The sequence below is a fragment of the Taudactylus pleione genome, unplaced genomic scaffold (genome assembly GCF_031769625.1).
Source record: "Taudactylus pleione unplaced genomic scaffold, aTauple2 ptg000635l, whole genome shotgun sequence".
Classification (NCBI taxonomy): Eukaryota; Metazoa; Chordata; class Amphibia; order Anura; family Myobatrachidae; genus Taudactylus; species Taudactylus pleione.
The window spans coordinates 1591738-1609156 of NW_028285037.1; the positions used below are offsets into that span (position 1 = coordinate 1591738).

Consider the following 17419-nt stretch of genomic DNA (forward strand, 5'->3'; position numbering starts at 1 on the left):
CACAGGGTGACACACACTGATACACTGTAACATGAGGGATATATATTATACAGTGCTCGGGGCAGGACACAGGGTGACACACTGATACACTGTAACATGAGGGATATATATTATACAGTGCTCAGGGCAGGACACAGGGTGACACACACTGATACACTGTAACATGAGGGATATATATTATACAGTGCTCGGGGCAGGACACAGGGTGACACACACTGATACACTGTAACCTGAGGGATATATATTATACAGTGCTCAGGGCAGATCACAGGGTGACACACACTGATATACTGTAACCTGAGGGATATATATTATACAGTGCTCAGGGCAGGACACAGGGTGACACACACTGATACACTGTAACATGAGGGGTATATATTATACAGTGCTCGAGGCAGGGCACAGGGTGACACACACTGATACACTTGACAGGGGATGGGGATGTATACATTATACAGCAGTCAGGGCAGGACACAGTGACAGGGGACAGGGATAGACACATTATACAGCTGTCGGGGCAGGACACAGTGATACAATGTAACATGAGTTATACAGTGCCCAGGGCAGGACAGAGGGTGACACACACTGATACACTGTAACATGAGGGATATATATTATACAGTGCTCGGGGCAGGACACAGGGTGACACACTGATACACTGTAACATGAGGGATATATATTATACAGTGCTCAGGGCAGGACACAGGGTGACACACACTGATACACTGTAACATGAGGGATATATATTATACAGTGCTCGGGGCAGGACACAGGGTGACACACACTGATACACTGTAACCTGAGGGATATATATTATACAGTGCTCAGGGCAGATCACAGGGTGACACACACTGATATACTGTAACCTGAGGGATATATATTATACAGTGCTCGAGGCAGGGCACAGGGTGACACACACTGATACACTTGACAGGGGATGGGGATGTATACATTATACAGCAGTCAGGGCAGGACACAGTGACAGGGGACAGGGATAGACACATTATACAGCTGTCGGGGCAGGACACAGTGATACAATGTAACATGAGTTATACAGTGCCCAGGGCAGGACAGAGGGTGACATACACTGATACAATGTAACATGAGTTATACAGTGCCCAGGGCAGGTAGTACAGGAGGAATGAGAGAGAGGCCGGACCCTCCCCGCAGCCACAGACACAGGAGGAAGTCAGAGGAGAACTGAGAGTGGCAGCAACACAGAGAGAGAGAGACGGAGGAGTGTGAGAGCTGCTGTACAGGAGACATCTGCACAGAGTAAGGAGACTGTCAGCTCCCATGTCTGTTTTGACCTCCAACACTCTCTGTAGTGCTGTATACTCTCTCCCCTAACTGTATACTATCTCCCCTAACTGTATAGTGCTATATACCCCCTCCCCTAACTGTATAGTGCTGTATACTCTCTCCCCTAACTGTATACTATCTCCCCTAACTCTACAGTGCTTTATACCCCCTCCCCTAACTGTATAGTGCTGTATACTCTCTCCCCTAACTGTATACTCTCTCCCCTAACTCTACAGTGCTATATACCCCCTCCCCTAACTGTACAGTGCTATATACCCCTCCCCTAACTGTATAGTGCTATATACCCCCTCCCCTAACTGTATAATGCTATATACCGCCTACCCTATCTGTATAGTACTATATACTCTCTCCCCTAACTGTATACTCTCTCCCCTAACTCTACAGTGCTATATACCCCCTCCCCTAACTATACAGTGCTAAATACCCCCTCCCCTAACTGTGCAGTGCTATATACCCCCTCCCCTAACTGTATAGTGCTATGTACCCCCTCCCCTAACTGTATAATACTATATACCCTCTACCCTATCTGTATAGTACTATATACACTCTCCCCTAACTGTATACTCTCTCCCCTAACTGTATACTCTCTCCCCTAACTCTACAGTGCTATATACCCCCTCCCCTAACTGTATAATACTATATACCCTCTACCCTATCTGTATAGTACTATATACACTCTCCCCTAACTGTATACTCTCTCCCCTAACTGTATACTCTCTCCCCTAACTCTACAGTGCTATATACCCCCTCCCCTAACTGTATAATACTATATACCCTCTACCCTATCTGTATAGTACTATATACACTCTCCCCTAACTGTATACTCTCTCCCCTAATTCTACAGTGCCATATACCCCCTCCCCTAACTGTATAGGGGACGGGGTATACTCTCTCCCCTAACTCTACAGTGCTATATACCCCCTCCCCTAACTGTATAGTGCTATATAGCCCCTCCCCTAACTGTATGATATATACCCCCTACCCTAACTGTATAGTGCTGTATACTCTCTCCCCTAACTCTACAGTGCTATGTACCCCCTCCCCTAACTGTATAGTGCTATATAGCCCCTCCCCTAACTGTATGTTGCTATATACCCCCTCCCCTATGTATAGTGCTATATACCCCCTCCCCTAACTGTATGATGCTATATACCCCCTACCCTAACTGTATAGTGCTGTATACTCCCTCCCCTAACTCTACAGTGCTATATACCCCCTCCCCTAACTGTATAGTGCTATATACCCCTCCCCTAACTGTATAATGCTATATACCCCCTACCCTAACTCTATAGTACTATATACCCCCTCCACTAACTGTATAGTACTATATACACTCTCCCCTACCTGTATAGTGCTATATACCTCCTCCTCTAACTGTATGATGCTATATACCCCCTACCCTAACTGTATAGTGCTGTATACTCCCTCCCCTAACTCTACAGTGCTATATACCCTCCCCTAACTGTATAGTGCTATATACCCCTCCCCTAACTGTATAATGCTATATACCCCCTACCCTAACTGTATAGTACTATATACACTCTCCCCTAACTGTATAGTGCTATATACACTCTTCCCTAACTGTATAGTGCTATATACACTCTCCCCTAACTGTATAGTACTATATACCCCTTCCCCTAACTGTATAGTGCTATATACCCTCTCCCCTAACTCTATAGTACTATATACCCCCTCCACTAACTGTATAGTACTATATACACTCTCCCCTAACTGTATAGTGCTATATACCTCCTCCTCTAACTGTATAATACTATATACCCCCTCCCCTAACTATATAGTACTATATACCCCCTCCCCTAACTCTATAGTGCTATATGCCCCCTCCCCTAACTGTATAGTGCTATATGCCCCCTCCCCTAACTGTATAGTGCTATATACCCTCTCCACTAACTGTATAGTACTATATAGCCCCTCCCCTAACTGTGTAGTACTATATACACTCTCCCCTCACTGTATAGTGCTATATACCCCCTACCCTAACAGTGTAGTACTATATACCCCCTCCCCTAACTGTATAGTGCTATATACACCCTCCCTTAACTGTATAGTGCTATATACATTCTCCCCTAACTGTATAGTGCTATATACACTCTCCCCTAACTGTATAGTGCTATATACACTCTCCCCTAACTGTATAGTGCTATATACCCTCTCCCCTAACTGTATAGTGCTATATTCCCCCTACCCTAACTTTATAGTACTATATACACTCTCCCCTAAATGTATAGTGCTATATACCCTCTCCCTTAAATGTATAGTGCTATATACCCTATGCCCTAACTCTATAGTACTATATACCCCCTCCCCTAACTGTATAGTGCTATATACCCCCTCCCCTAACTGTATAGTAATATATACACTCTCCCCTCACTGTATAGTGCTATATACCCCCTACCCTAACTGTGTAGTACTATATACCCCTCCCCTAACTGTATATTGCTATATACACCCTCCCTTAGCTGTATAATGCTATACCTCCAATCCTCAATATACTATACCTCCCAACTCTCTATAGTGCTATACCTCCCATTCTCTTACTCGATAAACTATACCCCCCAACTCTCTATAGTGCTATACCTCCCACCCTCTAACTCTATATGCTATACCTCCCAACTCTCTATAATGCTATACCTCCCATCCTCTAACTCTATATACTATACCTCCCAACTCTCTATAATGCTATACCTCCCATCCTCTAACTCTATATACTATACCCCCAACTCTCTATAATGCTATACCTCCCATCCTCTAACTCTATATACTATACCCCCCTACTCTCTATAATGCTGTACCTCCCATCCTCTAACTCTATATACTATACCTCCAACTCTCTATAATGCTATACCTCCCATCCTCTAACTCTATATACTATATCCCCCAACTCTCTATAGTGCTATACCTCCCATCCTCTAACTCAATATACTATACCCCCTACTCTCTATAATGCTATACCTCCCATCCTCTTACTCGATATACTATACCCTCCTACTCTCTATAGTGCTATACCTCCCATCCTCAAACTCTATATACTATACCCCCCAACTCTCTATAATGCTATAATTCCCATCCTCTAACTCTATATACTATACCTCCCAACTCTCTATAATGCTATACCTCCCATCCTCTAACTCTATATACTATACCTCCCACCCTCTAACTCTATATACTATAGCCCCAACTCTCTATAATGCTATAATTCCCATCCTCTAACTCTATATACTATACCTCCCAACTCTCTATAATGCTATACCTCCCATCCTCTAACTCTATATACTATACCTCCCACCCTCTAACTCGATATACTATACCTCCCAACTCTCTATAATGCTATACCTCCCATCCTCAACTCTATATACTATTCCCCCCAACTCTCTATAGTGCTATACCTCCCACCCTCTAACTCTATATCCTATTCCCCCATCTCTCTATAATGCTATACCTCCCATCCTCTAACTCTATATACTATACCCCCTTACTCTCTATAATGCTGTACCTCCCATCCTCTAACTCTATATACTATACCCCCAACTCTCTATAATGCTATACCTCCCATCCTCTAACTCTTTATACTATACCCCCAACTCTCTATAATGCTATACCTCCCATCCTCTAACTCTATATACTAAACCCCCCAACTCTCTATAATGCTATACCTCCCATCCTCTGACTCTATACCCCCTACTCTCTATAGTGCTATACCTCCCATCCTCTAACTCTTTATACTATACCCCTCTACTCTCTATAATGCTATACCTCCCATCCTCTAACTCTATATACTATATCCTCTACTCTCTATAGTGCTATTCCTCCCACCCTCTAACTCTATATACTATACCACCCTACTCTCTATAGTGCAATACCTCCAATCCTCTAACTATATACTATACCCCCCTACTCTCTATAGTGCTATACCTCCCATCCTCTAACTATATACTATACCCCCCTACTCTCTATAGTGCTATACCTTCCATCCTCTAAATCTATGTACTTTAAGCCCCAACTCTCTATAATGCTATACCTCCCATCCTCTAACTCTATATACTATACCTCCCATCCTCTATAATACTATACCTCCCATCCTCTAACTCTATATACTATACCTCCCATCCTCTATAATACTATACCTCCCATCCTCTAACTCTATAGTGCTATACCTCCCATCCTCTAACTCTATATACTATATCCCCCAACTCTCTATAGTGCTATACCTCCCACCCTCTAACTCCATATACTATATTCCCCTACTCTCTATAATGCTATACCTCCCATCCTCTAACTCTATATATTATACCCCCCTACTCTCTATAATGCTATACCTCCCACCCTCTAACTCTATATACTATACCCCCAACTCTCTATAGTTCTATACCTCCCGTTCTCTAACTCTCTTTAGTGGTGTACCTCCATCCAATAACTCTATATTCTATACCCCCAACTCTCTATAATGCTATACCTCCCACCCTCTAACTTTATTTACTATACCTCCCAACGCTCTATAATGCTATACCTTCCATCCTCTAACTCGATATACTACACCCCCAACTCTCTATAGTGCTATACCTCCCACCCTCTAACTCTATATACTATACCTCCCACCTCTCTGTAATGCTATACCTCCCAACTCTCTATAATGCTATACCTCCCATCCTCTAACTCTATATACTATACCCCCAACTCTTTATAATGCTATACCTCCCATCCTCTAACTCTAAATACTATACCCCCTACTCTCTATAGTGCTATACCTCCCATCCTCTAACTCTCTATAGTGCTATACCTCCCACCCTCTAACTCTCTATAGTGCTATACCTCCCACCCTCTAACTCTCTATAGTGCTATACCTCCCACCCTCTAACTCTATATACTATACCCCCCTACTCTCTATAGTGCTATACCTCCCACCCTCTAACTCTATGTACTATATTCCCCTACTCTCTATAATGCTATACCTCCCATCCTCTAACTCTATATACTATACCCCCAACTATCTATAATGCTATACCTCCCATCCTATAACTCTATACCCCCTACTCTATAGTTCTATACCTCCCAACCTCTAACGCTATATACTATACCTCCCAACTCTCTATAATGCTATACCTCCCACCCTCTAACTCTATATACTAAACCTTCCAACTCTCTATAATGCTATACCTCCCATCCTCTAACTCTATATACTATACCTCCCAACTCTCTATAATGCTATACCTCCCATCCTCTAACTCTATATACTATACCTCCCAACTCTCTATAATGCTATACCTCCCATCCTCTAACTCTATATACTATACCCCCTACTCTCTATAGTGCTATACCTCCCATCCTCTAACTCTATATACTATACCCCCAACTCTCTATAATGCTATACCTCCCACCCTCTAACGCTATATACTATACCCCCAACTCTCTATAGTGGTATACCTCCCACCCTCTAACTCTATATACTATACCCCCAACTCTCTATAATGCTATACCTCCCATTCTCTAACTCTATATACTATACTCCCCTACTCTCTATAGTGCTATACTTCCCATCCTATAAATCTATATACTATACCCCCAACTCTCTATAGTGCTTTACCTCCCATCCTCTAACTCTATATAGTATATTCCCCTACTCTCTATAGTGCTATAACTCCCATCCTCTAACTCTATATACTATACCCCCAACTCTTTATAGTGCTATACCTCCCATCCTCTAACTCTATATACTACACCCCCCTACTCTGTATAATGCTATACCTCCCATCCTCTAACTCTATATACTATACCCCCAACTCTCTATAATGCTATACCTCCATAACTCTATACTCTATACCCCCTATTCTCTATAGTGCTATACCTCCCATCCTCTAACTCTCTAAACTCTACCCCCAACTCTCTATAATGCTATACCTCCCATCCTCTTACTCTATATACTATAACCCCTACTCTCTATAATGCTATACCTCCCATCCTCTAACTCTGTATACTATACCCCCCTACTCTCTATAATGCTATACCTCCCATCCTCTAACTCTATATACTATACCCCCCTAATCTCTATAATGCTATACTTCCCATCCTCTTACTCTATATACTATACCCCCCTACTGTCTATAATGCTATACCTCCCATCCTCTAACTCTATATACTATACCCCCTACTCTCTATAGTGCTATACGTCCCATCCTCTAACTCTATATACTATACCCCCAACTCTCTATAGTGCTATACCTCCTATCCTCTAACTCTATATACTACACCCCCCTACTCTCTATAATTCTATACCTCCCATCCTCTATCTCTATATACTATACCCCCAACTCTCTATAGTGCTATACCTCTCATCCTCTAACTCTATATACTACGGTATAACCCCCAACTCTGTATAATGCTATACCTCCCATCCTCTATAATGCTATACCTCCCATCCTCTACCTCTATATACTACACCCCCCTACTCTCTATAGTGCTATACCTCCCACCCTCTAAATCTTTATACTATGCCTCCCATCCTCTAACTCTATATACCATACCACCAACTCTCTATAATGCTATACCTCCCATCCTCTAACTATATACTATAACCCCCAACTCTCTATAATGCTTTACCTCCCATCCTCTAACTCTATATACTATACCCCCAACTCTCTATAATGCTATACCTCCCATCCTCTAACTATATACTATAACCCCCAACTCTCTATAATGCTTTACCTCCCATCCTCTAACTCTATATACTATACCCCCCTACTCTCTATAATGCTATACCGCATTACCCATCCTTTGGCCACATTCTCTGGGACTCCTGTTCCTTTATCTGTAGGCGCCTTGCAGCAGAATAGATTTAATAGGATTATAGACATTATATAGCTGAGAATATAAATCCGGCCAGCAGAGATGTAAGCAGCCCGGTACACCCTCACCATGCAGATGGTGGTGACCTCATATACAAAGCGTCTCACTGCGAGTATGGGGGGACGAGCCAGGTGTCTCCCTGTGTTTCCCGCTTTGCACTGAGCGTCTCTCTCATGTTACAGGTATCTGCGCTGATTCTGAGCTGCTGGATAATCTGCGCCATACTGCCATACACTCTGCCCACGTGATGTTACCACAGCCAGCGGCACAGCACTCGCCAGACCTTCCGAGATGACATCTAGTGAGCTGCGGGGTCGGCCCTTCTACTGTCGAGAATGGGCGCTGCAGAGGCTCGGTCACTGTCTGGAGAGGCTGGGGGGAGCGACAACACCTGGCATTCTAATTACCGGTGCCCCCGGGGCAGGGAAAACTGCCCTCTGTACCGAGATCCTGTGGCCCACGTCTGAGGCAGGGCGTAACTCCCGGCTCGGCTCCAGGGTCCTGGCCTATCACTTCTGTCAGGCCCACACACATGCCAGCCTCAACCCGCACCACTTCATTCAGAGCCTGGCACGGCAGCTGCGGCACAACCCGCTCATCAGCGGGTACAGAGGAGAGGCGGACACCGAGAACTGCACGGGAGACCTCAATGATTTGTTCAAGAGGTGAGGACTGTGCCCCTAATTCTATATATAGCGCTATTTACCTCTGTACTACACTGTGTGCACTTATCACCTGATTTTACACATGCTCTGCAATGTCTATAGTAACTACAGATGCTCTGCAGTGTGTCTATAGTAACCACAGATGCTCTGCAGTGTGTCTATAGTAACCATAGATGCTCTGCAGTGTGTCTATAGTAACTGTAGATGCTCTGCAGTGTGTCTATAGTAACCATAGATGCTCTGCAGAGTGTCTATAGTTACCATAGATGCTCTACGGTGTATCTATAATAACCTATTACATCCTTACCACTATACTCTGCAGTGTATTTATAATAACCTGACCACTATACTCTGCAGTGTATCTATAATAACCTGACCACTATACTCTGCAGTGTATTTATAATAACCTGACCACTATACTCTGCAGTGTATCTATAATAACCTGACCACTATACTCTGCAGTGTATCTATTATAACCTATAATAACCTGACCACTATACTCTGCAGTGTATCGATAATAACCTGACCACTATACTCTGCAGTGTATCTATAATAACCTGACCACTATACTCTGCAGTGTATCTATAATAACCTATAATAACCTGACCACTATACTCTGCGGTGTATCTATAATAACCTATAATAACCTGACCACTATACTCTGCAGTGTATCTATAATAACCTGACCACTATACTCTGCAGTGTATCTATAATAACCTGACCACTATACTCTGCAGTGTATCTATAATAACCTGACCACTATACTCTGCAGTGTATCTATAATAACCTGACCACTATACTCTGCAGTGTATCTATAATAACCTGACCACTATACTCTGCAGTGTATCTATAATAACCTGACCACTATACTCTGCAGTGTATCTATAATAACCTGACCACTATACTCTGCAGTGTATCTATAATAACCTGACCACTATACTCTGCAGTGTATCTATAATAACCTGACCACTATACTCTGCAGTGTATCTATAATAACCTGACCACTATACTCTGCAGTGTATCTATAATAACCTGACCACTATACTCTGCAGTGTATCTATAATAACCTATAATAACCTGACCACTATACTCTGCAGTGTATCTATAATAACCTGACCGCTATACTCTGCAGTGTATCTATAATAACCTGACCAGTATACTCTGCAGTGTATCTATAATAACCTGACCACTATACTCTGCAGTGTATCTATAATAACCTGACCACTATGCTCTGCAGTGTATCTATAATAACCTGACCACTATACTCTGCAGTGTATCTATAATAACCTGACCGCTATACTCTGCAGTGTATCTATAATAACCTGACCAGTATACTCTGCAGTGTATCTATAATAACCTGACCGCTATACTCTGCAGTGTATCTATAATAACCTGACCGCTATACTCTGCAGTGTATCTATAATAACCTGACCACTATGCTCTGCAGTGTATCTATAATAACCTGACCAGTATACTCTGCAGTGTATCTATAATAACCTATAATAACCTGACCACTATACTCTGCAGTGTATCTATAATAACCTGACCACTATACTCTGCAGTGTATCTACAATAACCTATAATAACCTGACCACTATACTCTGCAGTGTATCTATAATAACCTGACCACTATACTCTGCAGTGTATCTATAATAACCTGACCGCTATACTCTGCAGTGTATCTATAATAACCGGCCCCTATACTCTGCAGTGTATCTATAATAACCTGCCCACTATACTCTGCAGTGTATCTATAATAACCGGCCCCTATTTCTGCAGTGTATCTATAATAACCTGACCGCTATACTCTGCATTGTATCTATAATAACCTGACCGCTATACTCTGCAGTGTATCTATAATAACCTATAATAACCTGACCGCTATACTCTGCAGTGTATCTATAATAACCTGACCACTATACTCTGCAGTGTATCTATAATAACCGGCCCCTATACTCTGCAGTGTATCTATAATAACCTGACCACTATACTCTGCAGTGTATCTACAATAACCTGACCGCTATACTCTGCAGTGTATCTATAATAACCTATAATAACCTGACCGCTATACTCTGCAGTGTATCTATAATAACCGGCCCCTATACTCTGCAGTGTATCTATAATAACCTGACCACTATACTCTGCAGTGTATCTACAATAACCTGACCACTATACTCTGCAGTGTATCTATAATAACCGGCCCCTATACTCTGCAGTGTATCTATAATAACCTGACCGCTATACTCTGCAGTGTATCTATAATAACCTGACCGCTATACTCTGCAGTGTATCTATAATAACCATGTATATGTAATAAGTGGTGACGGCTGGCTTTTTGCAGGGTGATCGTGTCGCCCCTGGAGGCTCTGCCTCCGCCCTCTCAGAACCTGCTGCTGCTCGTGGACTCGGTGGATGAGATGTGCTGCTGTTGTCGCTCAGACAGCTCCGATGCGGAGTCCAGATGCACCATTGCGGAGCTGCTGGCCAATCACTGTGAGCGCCTGCCCCCGTGGCTGCTGCTTGTGTGCTCTGCGCGGAGGGTGAACAAGTCCGTCACCAGGATGTTCACAGGTGAGCAGACACGATTCGTCTTTTATGTCTCAAGCTGGCCACACGCACGGCGATATTTTACCCGATCTCGCCGATTCCGACACATTGGAACGACAGGTCGTGTAAAATATGGGCAAATCCTGAGTAAATCGTGAGTCCCCGCTGGTCGCACATCGCATCGTCAGATCTGCCAATCTAGGACGCGATGCACTGTGACAGTCTGACTGCAGGAGAGATCGTATGAAGATTGGACACCAAATCGTGTGCTGAGCTGCCGGGGAGAGATTCAAGGGAAATCGTACACAAATCGTACACAAATCGTACTCATGGGCTGATCATGTGAACATCGCTTTGTGTGTGACCAGCTTCATACTCTGCCAGATTCAGAGGTGCGTGCAGCCGCCAGTAGTTCTGACCACTGCGTTATCCGCGCCTCATCACATTATCACTGACACGCCCGCGACACTCCCATAATACGTCCACACGTTCTCTTCAGGCCACCTCACCACAGCTGTCTCGAACGCAACAGCGCATGTCTGCGCACACAGGGTAACGCATGGGCCGTTGGGATTTCCAGGTTAGTTTGCGTCTGCTCAGTTAGACATTGCGTACACCTCTGACCCTATGTCTATGCACAGGAATGTCATATGATGGGCAGCCGACATACTACACGCGTGTGCGGCCCTACAGCAACATGCTTCACACATCCCTCCAACATGCTCCACACACCCGCCCCAACATGCTTCACATGTCTGAAGCATGTTGGGGGGGATCAACATGCTTCACACATGCCCCTTCCCCCATCATGCTTCACACATGCCCCCAACATGCTTCATACAAGCCACACATTCCCCCCAACATACCCCCACATCCCCCCAACATACTTCACACATGACCCACATCCCCCCAACATGCTCCACAGATCCCCCAACATGCTCCACAGATCCCCCCCAACATGCTCCATACATGCCTCCAACATGCTCCACACATGCCCCCACATCCCCCCAACATGCTCCACACATGCCCCACACATGCCACACATCCCCCCCAACATGCTCCACACATCCCCCCAACATTCCCCCAAATCCCCCCCAACATGCTTCACACATGACCCACATCCCCCCAACATGCTCCACAGATCCCCCAACATGCTCCACAGATCCCCCCAACATCCTCCACACATGCCCCCACATCCCCCCAACATGCTCCACACATCCCCCCAACATGCTCCACACATCCCCCCAACATGCTCCACACATCCCCCCAACATGCTTCACACATGCCCCCAACATGCTCTACACATGCCTCCACATCCCCCCAACATGCTCCACACATCCCCACAACATGCTCCACACATGCAACACATCCCCCAACATGCTCCACACATCCCCCCAACATGCTTCACACATGCCACACATCCCCCAACATGCATCACACATGCCAAACATCACCCCAACATGCTTCACACATGCCACACATCCCCCCCAACATGCTTCACACATCCCCAACATGCTTCACACATCCCCCAACATGCTTCACACGTGCCCGACATCCCCCAACATGCTTTACACATGCCACACATCACCCAACATGCTTCACACATGCCACACATCCCCCAACATGCTTCACACATGCCACACATCCCCCAACATGCTTCATACATGCCACACATCCCCCAACTTGCTTCAAACATGCCACACATCCCCCCAACATGCTTCACACATGCCACACATCCCCCCAACATGCTTCACACATGCCACACATCCCCCCAACATGCTTCACACATGCCACACATCCCCAACATTCTTCACACATCCCCCAACATGCTTCACACATGCCCCACATCCCCCAACATGCTTCACACATGCCACACATCCCCCAAACATGCTTCACACATGCCACACATCCCCAACATGCTTCACACATGCCACACATCCCCCCAACATGCTTCACACATGCCACACATCCCCCCAACATGGTTCACACATGCCACACATCCCCCAAAAATGCTTCACACATGCCACACATCCCCCCAACATGCTTCACACGTGCCACACATTCCCCAACATGCTCCACACATCCCCCCAACATGCTTCACACATGCCACACATCCCCCAACATGCTTCACACATGCCACACATCCCCCCAACATGCTTCACACATGCCACACATCCCCCAAAAATGCTTCACACATGCCACACATCCCCCCAACATGCTTCACACATGCCACACATTCCCCAGCATGCTTCACACATGCCACACATCCCCCCAAAATGCTTCACACATGCCACACATCCTCCAACATGCTTCACACATGCCACCCATCCCCCCAACATGCTTCACACATGCCACATATGCCCCCAACATGCTTCACACATGCCACATATGCCCCCAACATGCTTCACACATGCCACACATCCCCCAACATTCTTCACACATGCCACACATCCCCCCAACATGCTTCACACATGCCACACATGCCCTCAACATGCTTCACACATGCCACACATGCCCCCCCAACATGCTTCACACATGCCACACTTCCCCCAACACGCCTCCACACATCCCCCCCAACAAGCCCAACACGCTTCCACACATCCCCCCCAACATGCCCCACACATGCCTCATATCCCCCCAACACGCCTCCACACATCCCCTCCCAACATGCCCAACACGTCTCCACACATCCACCCAAAATGCCCCCACATCCCCCCAACATGCTCCACACATGCCTCATATCCCCCCAACATGCTCCACCCCCCGAACATGCTCCACAGATCCCCAACATGCTCTACACATGCCCCCACATCCCCCCAACATGCTCCACACATCCCCTCAACATGCTCCACACATCCCCCCAACATGCTTCACACATGCCACACATCTCCCAACATGCCTCCCACACATGCCACACATCCCCCAACATGCCTCCCACACATGCCACACATCGCCCCCAACATGCTTCTCACATGCCACACATCCCCAACATGCTTCACACATCCCCCAACATGCTTCACACATGCCCGACATCCCCCAACATGCTTTACACATGCCACACATCACCCAACATGCTGCACACATCTCCCAACATGCTTCACACATGCCACACATCCCCCCAACATGCCTCCCACACATGCCACACATCCCCCCAACATGCTTCACACATGCCACACATCCCCCCCAACATGCTTCACACATACCACACATCCCCCCCAACATGCTTCTCACATGCCACACATCCCCAACATGCTTCACACATCCCCCCAACATGCTTCACACATGCCACACATCCCAAACATGCTTCACACATGCCACACATCCCCCCAACATGCTTCACTAATGCCACACATCCCCCCAACATGCTTCACACATGCCACACATCCCCCCAAAATGCTTCACACATATCCCACATCCCCCAACATGGTTCACACATACCACACATCCCCCAAAACTGCTTCACACATGCCACACATCCACCCAACATGCTTCACACGTGCCACACATTCCCCAACATGCTCCACACATCCCCCCAACATGCTTCACACATGCCACACATCCCCCAACATGCTTCACACATTCCCCACCATGCTTCACACATGCCACACATCCCCCCAAAATGCTTCACACATGCCACACATCCCCCCAACATGCTTCAAACATGCCACACATCCCCCAACTTGCTTCACACATGCCTCATATCCCCTCAACATGCTCCACCCCCCGAACATGCTCCACAGATCCCCCAACATGCTCCACAGATCCCCAACATGCTCCACACATGCCCCCAACATGCTCTACACATGCCCCCACATCCCCCCAACATGCTCCACACATCCCCTCAACATGCTCCACAGATCCCCCAACATGCTTCACACATGCCACACATCCCCCCAACATGCTTCACACATGCCACACATCCCCAACATTCTTCACACATCCCCCAACATGCTTCACACATGCCCCACTTCCCCCAACATGCTTCACACATGCCACACATCCCCCAAACATGCTTCACACATGCCACACATCCCCAACATGCTTCACACATGCCACACATCCCCCCAACATGCTTCACACATGCCACACATCCCCCCAACATGCTCCACACATCCCCCCAACATGCTTCACACATGCCACACATCCCCCAACATGCTTCACACATGCCACACATCCCCCCAACATGCGTCACACATGCCACACATCCCCCAAAAATGCTTCACACATGCCACACATCCCCCCAACATGCTTCACACGTGCCACACATTCCCCAACATGCTCCACACATCCCCCCAACATGCTTCACACATGCCACACATTCCCCACCATGCTTCACACATGCCACACATCCCCCCAAAATGCTTCACACATGCCACACATCCCCCAACATGCTTCACACATGCCACCCATCCCCCCAACATGCTTCACACATGCCACATATGCCCCCAACATGCTTCACACATGCCACATATGCCCCCAACATGCTTCACACATGCCACACATCCCCCAACATGCTTCACACATGCCACACATCCCCCCAACATGCTTCACACATGCCACACATATCCTCAACATGCTTCACACATGCCTCCCCAACATGCTTCACACATGCCACACATCCCCCAACACGCCTCCACACATCCCCCCCAACATGCCCCACACATGCCTCATATCCCCCCAACACGCCTCCACACATCCACCCCCAACACGTCTCCACACATCCACCCAAAATGCCCCCACATCCCCCCAACATGCTCCACACATGCCTCATCCCCCCAACATGCTCCACCCCCCGAACATGCTCCACAGATCCCCAACATGCTCCACACATGCCCCCAATATGCTCTACACATGCCCCCACATCCCCCCAACATGCTCCACACATCCCCTCAACATGCTTCACACATGCCACACATACCCCAACATGCCTCCCACACATGCCACACATTCCCCAACATGCCTCCCACACATGCCACACATCGCCCCCAACATGCTTCTCACATGCCACACATCCCCAACATGCTTCACACATCCCCCAACATGCTTCACACATGCCCGACATCCCCCAACATGCTTTACACATGCCACACATCACCCAACATGCTGCACACATCTCCCAACATGCTTCACACATGCCACACATCCCCCCAACATGCCTCCCACACATGCCACACATCCCCCCAACATGCTTCACACATGCCACACATCCCCCCCAACATGCTTCACACATGCCACACATCCCCCCCAACATGCTTCTCACATGCCACACATCCCCAACATGCTTCACACATCCCCCCAACATGCATCACACATGCCACACATCCCAAACATGCTTCACACATGCCACACATCCCCCCAACATGCTTCACTAATGCCACACATCCCCCCAACATGCTTCACACATGCCACCCATCCCCCCAAAATGCTTCACACATGCCCCACATCCCCCAACATGGTTCACACATGCCACACATCCCCCAAAAATGCTTCACACATGCCACACATCCCCCCAACATGCTTCACACGTGCCACACATTCCCCAACATTCTCCACACATCCCCCCAACATGCTTCACACATGCCACACATCCCCCATCATGCTTCACACATTCCCCACCATGCTTCACACATGCCACACATCCCCCCAAAATGCTTCACACATGCCACACATCCCCCCAACATGCTTCACACATGCCTCATATCCCCCCAACATGCTCCGCCCCCCGAACATGCTCCACAGATTCCCCCAACATGCTCCACAGATCCCCAGCATGCTCCACACATGCCCCCAAAATGCTCTACACATGCCCCCACAACCCCCAACATGCTCCACACATCCCCTCAACATGCTCCACAGATCCCCCAACATGCTTCACACATGCCACACATCCCCCAACATGACTCCCACACATGCCACACATCCCCCAACATGCCTCCCACACATGCCACACATCGCCCTCAACATGCTTCTCACATGCATCACATCCCCAACATGCTTCACACATCCCCCAACATGCTTCACAC

General features: G+C 47.0%; 1 protein-coding gene across 1 annotated transcript in view; it reads left to right on the top strand.

The window, feature by feature from the left end:
* Positions 1-1177: 1177 nt before the first annotated feature.
* Positions 1178-17419, top strand: part of LOC148479132 (uncharacterized) — a 53820-nt gene continuing 37578 nt past the window's right edge. The window contains exons 1-3 of the mRNA XM_088454921.1: positions 1178-1275; positions 8367-8849; positions 11191-11420. Of these exons, the coding sequence (XP_088311047.1) occupies positions 8476-8849; positions 11191-11420 (604 nt within the window). The 5' untranslated portion in view covers positions 1178-1275; positions 8367-8475. The remainder of the gene's footprint in view (positions 1276-8366; positions 8850-11190; positions 11421-17419) is intronic.